We start from the raw sequence: 10,623 nt of genomic DNA, 5'->3' as shown, positions 1-10,623 counted from the left end.
AGATAAAATTCTTAAATAGCTAAATCTTCTCCAGCATGGAGATCGGTTAGCACTAACTCTGCTGCAGAACTAAACAGAGTTTGGCTCTAAGCTAGAATAATAATAAAATCTCCTGGTTCGTTTATATTTGTGAATTAAAGTTTAGCTGTTGGATAAACAGCAACAGGAAAGGAACTCATTCCAGCTGTGAACTACTTCCTGTTTACTTCCTGTTTGCTTTTATTCTCTCCTATTTATGTTGCAGCCGGTTCCAGCTGAGGGGAAAAGCTGCGTCTCCTCTGGTTCTGACGGGACATCTGGACCCGTTCAGGGCGACCCCGTCCCGACCCGACGGACTGGAACTAGAACCTCTGAGAGTGACGAAGAGGAGCAGCAAGGAGGTGATGAAGAGGAGGAGCAGGTTGGTGGTTCCTGAATAGAACTTTAACTCATCCGTCCGTCCATTGAATCTTTTACTGCTGCAGAAAATTTGCCATAAATTCACATTGAACTTTATTTTATATTTCAAAGTTAAACATTTGGTATAAATCTGGAAAAAAAACCCAACAATCTAAAATCTAATAGAGAAACCCTGTAAATTTGAGGCATAAAATTTTTAATTTTAAAATTTAATTTAAATTTTTTTTAAATCATGAGCAGCAAAATTGACCAGAGGCTGAATTATTGAGCAGCTTTTACTTTGTCTGGACAGGAAGCTGCGTTTTGAAATCCAATCTGAGTTTTTCTGTTTTCCTGCAGGAGCGTCAAGCTGCCAGAAACTCCCCCGAAGTCACAGAGGAAACTCCAGAACCGATCGATGCTGTTCAAGGAGCCGCGGTCCGCTCCTATGAGGAGACGGCCGCAGCTGAGGAGGAGGAGGAGGAGGAGGAGGAGGAGGAGGAGGAGGAGGAGAAGGAGGAAGAGGAGGAGGAGGAAGAGGAGGAGGAGGAGGAAAAGGAGGAGGAAGAGGAGGAGGAGGAGGAAGAGGAGGAGGAGCACGCAGCTGCAGAGGTACGACAGGAAAAACAAACATCTGACTCAAACTCTTCAGGTCTGGCGCTGACATGTTGAATCTCCCTGCAGAGACCCGTTCAGGCCGAGTCCGTCTCCGTTGACGACGACCCTGGAGAGGCTCCGCCCCCTCCAGGTACCACAGCGAGGTCACCTGATTCTGTGATGCACGGCATGTTCAGGGCTTCTCAGACCCATCATGGTTCATACAACCTCATGTTTACACACATCGATCAAATCTTTAATTTGCAATTGGATTTAGGTCTGGACTTTGACTAGGCCATTCTTAAAACAATGATATTATGTAATTTTGATAATTTCAGTGTAGTTGTATTTATATGCTTCCACTTTCTGATCAACTCTGACAAGTACCTCCTGCAGAAAAGCATTTCCACAGCATGATGCTGCCGCCACCATGTTTCACACTGTGTGAAATGCTGAGTGTCAGGTGGATTATTTACTAATTAGAGGCATTTTGGAATTTATTTAGGGGTATCAGAGTACAAAACCACCTTTTCACAATTAATTTCTACTTTGTAATAGGGCTGCAACTAACAATTATTTTAGTAATCATTTATTTTGACGATTAATCATAAAGATTTTTTATTTAAATATTTAAACTTTTAATACAATATTAGACATGCATTAAGAAAATACAATCAATTAATAATCACAATTATTTAATTGTGATTATTAATTACTACTATTGATCGGTTACATAAAATCTCATTAAGTTGAGCATTTTTCAAGGCAACGCTGTGGAGATTTATACAATCTAAACTCTAACACTTCTATTTGTGTAGCACATTTCAGCAGCAAGGCATTTCAAAGTGCTTTACATCATAACAAACACAAAGTCATGCAACAGGATCAACAATCAAAACATGACATTAAGTCAAGTGTCATCATTAAATTCGTAATTGATTACGTTTCGAACGCTTTGATTGATTTGTTGGACAGACCTGTGAAGACGCTGTTGCAATAATCAATACGACTGAAGATGAACGCATGGATGAGTTTCTCTAGATCTGGCTGAGACATTAGTCCTTTAATCCTGGAAATGTTCTTCAGGTGATAGAAGGCCGACTTTGTGACTGTCTTTATGTGGCTCTGGAGGTTCAGGTCAGAGTCCATCACTACTCCCAGGTTTCGGGCTGATCGCTGGTTTTTAGTTGTAATAACTGAAGCTGTGCATTGACTCTAGATCTATAACTCTAGATCTATAACTCTAGATCGTTCCTCTTTAGGTCCAAAAATAATAACTTCAGTTTTGTTTCTGTTCAGCTGGAGAAAGTTTTGGCACTTCATACGCTTCTCACTTTGTTTCACAAAATACCCACTTAAACTAGAGCTGCAGCTCTAGTTTATATTATATTATTAATATAATATAAATATAATATAAATATATTACTAAATATTATTTTAGTAATTGATTATAATTTTTTCTGATGATTAATCAATTAATTGGATAAAAATGACCACATTTTGCAGATTTTTCACTTAACCACACAAGTCTTTATTAGACATCAGAAAACATTAAAAGATTAAATTCCTTTGTTAAATAAGAAAATTAACACAGCATTGTTTCAGTGACGCTTCATTATTTGTTGTAAAATATTAATCTGCAGCTAAAAATGCTTACAGAATTAATATGTTCTTGATCTCGGATCAATACAGTGATGGGCTGATCTGTTGGTTACTTTTGAATTAATTTATTAATAACTGGAAACCAAAAGGGGCTTAATAGATTTTTTTTTCCAAATCTGAATCAGGTGAAGTTAATGCTGCCATACTATGGGAGTTTCTGTTAGACCATATTTTTTATTTCAAATACTAAATTTACATATTTTGTCCAGTTTTGGCTAAATTACTGCTCTGTGTTGCTCTTTCAGCAAATACCTTTTTGAGTCAGTGCTCCAGTTAACCATTAATCAATCACTAAATTAGATGACAGTTACTTAAATAATCGACTAATCGATTCAGCCTTTAAGATGCGACACGGATTTGAGCTTTTATTTTGTAAAGAATGATCGTCTGGACAAACGGCAGTCTATAAACAATTAGAGAGCGGTTTACTCCAGACAGGGGAAGAAAACATATTTTTCCTTTTCTTTTCTTTGGCTTCACTCCATCTCCAGCTGGTAAAGTTCAGAAGTTTGATTTTTACGGGAGGAAAACGGAAGAAAAATCACAGGAAGACATGAAGCAGGATCTTTTATTTTACCTCTTGGTATTCGCATTTATCACCAAACTGTGAAGCAGAAACGCCTACAGAGTGACAGAAACATTGCGTAACTTCTCAAAGGAGCAGGTTGTTTCTGGGTTGGTTGTTTTTATAATCCCTCAGTCTCATCTGCTGAAACCTCCTTAATCGGTGTCTTTATGGGGACAAAATGTCCCTAATTGGCACTCATACAAACTAAATTGTCCAGTCTGTCTGTTTTTACCAGTATCTCTCCATTGTTACGGTTCTGTTGAGTTGGGCTCAATTGTCCGCCGCTGGCTGTCCTTAAATGAGGTCAGCAACGTTTAAAAACTTGTATCCTTTAAACATTTTTCCATGTTCTGGCTATAAACTTTGGTCTGTAATTCAACCAACACAACGCAGTGGTTAATTGTGACGTGAGAGAAAAGTTTGTTCAGTACATTTCAGCAACAAGACAATTCAAAGCCATGAAAACATGAAACGACAATGAAAAACATTACTGTGGCAAAAACAAAAAGCAATGAAAATTATAATCCAGACTAAAACTGCAGAGGATCCAGATATTGTTAGTCAAGGCAACTCGTTTCTCTAGATCTTGTTGCTGTTGCTTTTACCTCAAAATCGAACTCTGTGCTAAAATCGTTCCAAGTCGAAGAAGTCTTTTTAAAATCTTTTTCAGATGCAGATTTGAAAAATCCACCGGAGATGAAAACTGAGGTAATAAAAAGCTGCATTTTTACCATCTGTTGTTGTTTAAACACGCTGGTTTTAGAGCTGCGTGATAATCTGTGTTTCATCAGTGGACCGAAGACGAAGAGTCTCGGTCAGAGACGAAGCCAGAAGACGAGCTGAAGGCGGCTACAGAGGACCAAAACGGTGCTGATCCACCAGCTAAAGGTAACTTAAATATTCTTTATGTACTAATTCAAGCTAAACTGGGAAGATAGAAGCCCCCCAAAAAACCAGTGGTTTTGGTCAACACTGGACCTCTGGTTCCTTGATTGTTCATCTCTTAATGAGAAAAGGTTTATTTTGAGAATATGAACAAACCTCGTAGTCCGGGCCTAATGCACAACGGGAAGTCAGTAAAGAACCAACAGGAGTCTGGTTTTAGCATTTACTGTCATGCTATTTTTACATTGGCATTTCAAAACAAGATGGCAACTATAAGAAAGAAGTTTGACATTTGTTGTCACAAATACTTAAAACCAACACAAAAGCTTCATAAATGTAAATTTAAAGGGTCATCAAGATTTTATGGCTCTTTTTGGGATTTATAAGGTTGCTTGTCTGGAACAAAAGGAGAAAATAGTGTCTGAACAGTGGCGTAAAAACAAAACTATTCTTAATTCCTGGTGCTTTTTCATGTCAAAAATATCCATGAGGTTTTAGAAAGTCGCCAGAACCTGTGAAAACGTAACATGAAGTAATTTATAGATAAATGTCTCCAATAACAAAAGCTCCTTTCATGTTTTTCTTGAAAAAGAAGAAGCTGCAGAAGATGAAGACGACTGCATTATTATCAAAATCCAGAAGGGCGGTGACAAATCAGCCAATCAGGAACCAGTAGTAATCTGTGGCGACTCCATCACTCCCAAGAAAAAGAAGAAGAAGAAGAAGTCCAAAAAAAGTTCTGATGAGACATTTCAGGTGGAGATCGCAGAAACACCGACGACTGACAGAGACGCGCTGACCAGCCGGACAAAAAAGAAGAAAAAGAAGAGCAGAAAGAATAGAGAAGAGGAGGATAAAACGGAGGCGGAGGAAGAGTCTGAAGTCGTTTCACCAAAGAAGGAAGAAAAGAAGAGGAAAAGAGAGAGAAAAGAGATGGAGCAAAAACAAGAGGAGGTTGTGTTTCCTTTAGAAAACACAGGAAAAAAGAAGAAAAAACTGATAGATGAGGCTAAGATGAAAGGAATGGATGAAGGGAATCTGTCACAACAGAAGAAGAGAAAAAGGGAGGAGCTGCAGTTTAAAGATGCACCAACAGAGGGCGAGAAAGAGGAGACGAACGCCACAGCTGGTGAGTAGAAACAGGAAATTAAAATCTTCCTGTTGGTGCAGATAAAGTAAATTTCCATCTGAAAATGTTTTAGACTTGTCTCTGCTCTCGTCTGGAAAGAAGAAAAGGAGATTTCAGAGGAGGATGCTGAGCAAGAAGAGGAGGTTACAGCTTTGCAAGAAAATGATGAGGATGACGCAGAACGCCCAGAGTACCAACCGGATCATTGCAGCAAGAAAAAGGTTTGTTTGCTTTTAAATCTCATAATCTCTCTCCTACCTGAGAAATAATAAAACAGGCATTTATGATGTTTATTTCCAGACAAAAGCAAAAACAAAGTGTGAAGTTGCTAAAGACGCAAATAAACGCAGAACAAGAAGAAAATTCATCGAAGGAAAACCAGCTTCTGTGGAAGAAGAAGAAGAAGAAATCAGTCAAGAACATCCTGGAGGCTCCTGAGAACCAATCCACAATCGCTAAAGAACCCAAGAAGAAGAAGAAAGTAAAGACGGGAGAAATCTCACCTCCTGCTGCTGTGACCCAACTTCCACGTGCAAAGAAGAAGAGTAAGATTCACTTTACTAGAGTTTCTGTTTAAAAACTTTACTGATTTGTTTTTTAAGCCATTTTTTATAAAAATATCCACAGAGAAGGAAACGTTGAAGATGAAACCAGAAGCTGCTCCGGAGGTAATGCGCTGAAGGGGAGATGGAAAAGGGTTCGTCAAACTTTCCCATCCACTGGTTGGTCTGTGCCTTACCAGAGGCACAAAACTCCAAAAAATCCAAATTGTTGTCTTGCTAATTTGCAGCCGCTACCTCCATTTCTTTACAGCCATACATAACGTCAATATCTGGAGAAAAAAAACCAACTGTTCTTGATTCTCTCCCAATCAGTAGATGGAAATGTGTGTAATTTGCATTTTGTTTTTAAAAATTCACTCAAAATTTGCAAGATAATTGGACGGTTATTGAAGTATCAATGCTTTCACTTAAAATTAGAGAAGCATGATGTTTACTATCATTAACCTTAAAGAGAAGGCCTAACTCTTCCCACCTGATAAATTTAGCAACGTTCCTTCAAAGTGGGCGGAGCCAAGAGCCACTGAGGGGCGTGGCCAAAATAAAAGAAGCACTGCTGCCAACTCAACAACTTTGGCGCTATATTTATTTACGTTCCAGAAATCTCTGGCAACTTTAAATCAAATTATCCCAACTGGTGGCAAATCTAGCGACTTTTTTTCTGTTTGAGACTTTTATGGTGGCAACGCTCTGCAGCAACTTTTTATTAAGACAATTTATCAGAAAAAAAAAAGTTTATTATCTAACAGCAGACCCAGAAGTCTTTTCATCTCAGTTAATTTTTCGGCTCAAAGGGACTGAAAACATTTTTGTAAACTGAAATCAATACAAAACGTTATTAATGGGGAAAAACTATAACTAACTGGAACTATATTGTGTGTTTAAAACTAAAACATACTGAAATTATAGATATAATATACTTTGTTTTTGTGTTTATAAATCTATTTAATATCCTTTTAAATTGATGTGAAATTAAAACATTTTTTCCACACGGTTTATGTCAGCTGTCTGCAAATTACGGCACTCCATAATCCTCAAAAATGTTGAGATAAAACGGCAGTTAGTTGGTTGTTCAACAGTTGAATATATTTTTTGAAAACAGTATCTTCTGTTGAGTATTCATTATCCAATCGATGTAAAATTACAATACAACAGATGCTGCAGACATTTTTACTATAAAGTGTTTTATTCATGTTGTTTTGAAAGCTAAATAATCCAAATGTTACAAGAGTAACATATGGATTGGTATTTATGAAAGCCTCCATCATCTGCTCTCTTTCACAAATTATTCTGCTTTTGTCACATTTCCAGAAAAAGAAAAAATCCCACAAAAAGCAGAAAAACTGAATAATCTTGGTGAGTATCATTATCCAGACTTTTACAGCTTAAGATGGAAGTGAGGATAAATATCCAGTATTTCTTTTCTTTTTTCCCCCAGACGTCACTGGAAGCTTTAATATTTTTAACCATTTTTCTGGTTTCCTTCCAGGATTTTCTCCTCACACACCAACAGATGCATCTTTGGACCTGAAAACTCAAGATGTGCCTTTTTTCATCCTTGGTTACTCTGATTTCTGGAGTTGTTCTCAGACAAACTGGTGATGGGTTTAATATCGCTGGTGGGGATTCACAGAGCTAAAAATAACCCAAAACGTTTGTGTATTTCAGCAATAAAACTACAGTGTAGCAGTTTAACGAGCCTTAGAAACAATTACAATAAAGCTTTAAATTATGGTGAGTAGCTTTGGATATTTTTCACTTACTTTTAACAAGTTAAGAGATAATTTACCTTCATCTTTTTTAAGAAGATGATACTAATGTTGAAAAGGTAATTGGATCATATTTGGATGATAAAACATGGCAGTAAAAGTAAAACATGAAGCAGGTTTTATATTATTTTGTATTAATGTTTGAGTTAAAATTATCTTTAAGGGATCAAACTGTGAAACGGTTTAAGTTTTGATGCGTGTTGTTCAGGGTGTTTAGTCTAAAGCTGTGAATTTCTGTCTCATTTTTCTGTTACTGGGGACTTTTTCCTTTGTTACATAGAGTTTATAGTTAATAAACAGAGTACATTAGTAATCCACTACATTTCAGTTTTGCTGAGATAAAACCTGTGAATAATAGTTGCCACAATAAATAGATATATTTATATAATATTGACAGTTCAGGTTCTAGATGTTCAAAAATGTAAAATGTTTTTAAATTAGCAAAGTATAAACACTTTCCCTAAAGACAGTGGAACGTGTTTAAGTTTCCCAAAAGCTTTAATTCCTGAAGTAAAACCATGTTGACAATTTGATCATTCAGATTATTGCCAGAGTATATTTACATTCGTTCATATGACTGGAGATCAGACCAGTGACTGTTACATGGACGTCTGACACTCCTGTAATTATTTCTTCTGTTGTTTCACCTATTAAAGTGTTTTTTTCTTTAAAACTGATTCCTTGTGTGCTGTCTCAATAAATATTATAATTCTCTATGCCAGTAATAAATGCACTGGCAGTAGGAGTTTCTGTAGCAGGTGATGAAGTTATTATGTCTACATTGTTCTCATGTAGCTGACAGCCATCTTGGTAGGAATCTGGAACTGTCATGACAGTTGCTATGACAACAATACACAAGTCAAGCTTAGACCTAGCGCTCGTATAAACAACTATTACCTGATTACAATTTTTGAGTACTCTAGTTTCTTTTTGTTGGTCTTGTAGTCATTGTTATCTATACTTTGCGCTGTGCTTGCCTACCAAGATGGCGGTTCAGTGGTATGGCTCACTTCTGGTTCAAATTAGTGGGAACTATAATAATTTAAAATGATTCAGTATTCAATTAAACTTGTCACATCTGATCGTAGCTATGGTAACGCAACAATCGCACTATAAAGATTTTCTTAAACTTACAAAGTAAACTTCACAATGGCTCCCATTTAATAGTCACCATTAAATATGTTTTATACACAACAAAAGACTAACTTGCTCAATTATTTACTACATTTTCACTGATTTGCATAGAAATAAACTATTTTAAGTGATGTGAAATTCACTGTTCATTTTAAACGCAGCTTCTACTGTGTTGAACTAAATAATAATTAAAATTTTTCCCACTAACTTTCTTTGGGTGTTTTAAATGAATCAGCTGCTCATTTATGACATGACTGAATAAATTTACCTTCAATCAGAGTCCTGTCCATGGAAAACATCGGCAGAAAAGATTGTCCTTCAATCTGTAACAAATAATAATAATGATTAACTCTTACACCAATCAATGAGGTTTCACATACAAGCCATGGCTCAATAAAATAATGTTGGAATATTTTCTTTTGCATTAAAACAAGAACAGTAAATAGTAAAAACCCAAATAGCATTCATACAGACAAGGTCTCCAGATCTAAGCTAAAATGCTAACATTAGCTAAATGCTGCAGTAGCATGTGGGCCATAATTTTTCTCAACATAAAATGTTGCTGAAACGATTAATCGGATTAATCACGATGAATTGATTATTGAAATAATTGGCAACTAATTTATTTATCTATTAGTTGTTAACTGGAATATATTCCTAAAAAAAGGACCATTTACTGAAAGAACAAATAAGAGAAATAATTAAGCCAAAGCTGTACAAAAATACATTTAATGGGGAAAAAACCCTTTGTAAATATGTTCTAACTGAAACTGCTCAAGAGACAATTTTAGATTTAGCAGGTTCAAGTTCTGCTTTAAAAAAATCACCCATTAAGCAATTAATTATTACTGGTTAATCTGAAACATAATCACCAGATTATTCCTACTTTATATCGATGTTATGTCAAGTAGAAACGGTTTAGATTAGAAATATTTGTCAGCTTCTTTGCTACCAATGATGGTGTTTTAAATGAAAAATCTGCAGAATGTGCCAGTTGTTTTATCCAATTAATTGGCAGAAATATCAATAATTAAAATTATCATTAGTTGCAGCCCTAATATAAAATGCTTGTTAGATTTGAACAGAGGTACAAAATTTTTATTTCACAGCCTCAATGAAGGGAACGCTCCTGAAAATCATCAAAAAGCCTGAAGACATTGAAAACAGACATTTGACTGTTTATGCTGCTTCAGTTTGTGACGAGTTAAAAAGCGGAAAAACATTCTGTAAATTAAACCGTCCTCCATAAAAAAACATTAATCTGTGAAATCTGACATTTTTTCACTGAGACGAATGGGAAATCGCTGCTGTGAGTGATTTTGATGCGAAGCGACGATTACAGGCGGACGGCCTGATGGGACACAGCGACACGCAGCAGCACCAGAGCTTTACAATCCGACGCTTTCTACCTTAAATCAGCAGATTTGTTGGAAAAGCTATTGAACGCTCATCCCCCAGAGGTGAGGCTGCTTTTATGGAAACTGCTGTTGTAATCTGCAGCTAATGAAAGTGAGCGTTCATAACCCAAAGCAGTGTTGCACATTGAGGCAGTTAATATGAACTGTGGGGCATTTCTGTGCAAATTAACCTGTTCTACAGTAATTTTCTGCTGCAGCTATTATAGATTTTCACCAGTTTGCTGACGGCTGCATTTGCATGAAAAAAAAAACACATTAATGAGGATAAAAGTGGGAACTGAAATAAATTAATTGTCTTTTTTTTAAAAACTGAATCAGAGGCTAATAAAGAAGCAGGCGTGCTAAATTACTACGCTGGAGGGAGACGGCGCAAAAATGAAAATGTTCATCCTTACTATGAGGTATTTATGGTTTAAAAGTATTTCTAGAACACTATGCTTCTTCAAACATCGCACGTTTATCTCCCTTCTTAAATGGCCTTAAGTCTCACGGCAAATTATTAAAGCCAGACTATGAAAATAAA

At 36.4% G+C, this 10,623-nt stretch overlaps 1 protein-coding gene across 1 annotated transcript; it reads left to right on the top strand.

Annotated features, from left to right (window-relative positions):
* Window positions 1-952: 952 nt before the first annotated feature.
* LOC116722076 (nucleolar protein 58-like) lies at window positions 953-8,225 on the top strand. The gene is made up of 10 exons (XM_032566188.1): window positions 953-990; window positions 1,063-1,126; window positions 3,876-3,913; window positions 3,997-4,093; window positions 4,683-5,219; window positions 5,293-5,440; window positions 5,520-5,764; window positions 5,847-5,887; window positions 7,091-7,135; window positions 7,269-8,225. The coding sequence occupies exons 3-9, from the start codon at window positions 3,902-3,904 to the stop codon at window positions 7,124-7,126; spliced, it is 1,116 nt and encodes a 371-aa protein (XP_032422079.1). The 5' UTR covers window positions 953-990; window positions 1,063-1,126; window positions 3,876-3,901; the 3' UTR covers window positions 7,127-7,135; window positions 7,269-8,225.
* The last annotated feature ends 2,398 nt before the right edge of the window (window positions 8,226-10,623 follow it).

This window comes from Xiphophorus hellerii, chromosome 6 (assembly GCF_003331165.1).
Source record: "Xiphophorus hellerii strain 12219 chromosome 6, Xiphophorus_hellerii-4.1, whole genome shotgun sequence".
NCBI classification, from domain to species: domain Eukaryota; kingdom Metazoa; phylum Chordata; class Actinopteri; order Cyprinodontiformes; family Poeciliidae; genus Xiphophorus; species Xiphophorus hellerii.
This window is presented reverse-complemented; position numbering and strand designations above follow the sequence as displayed.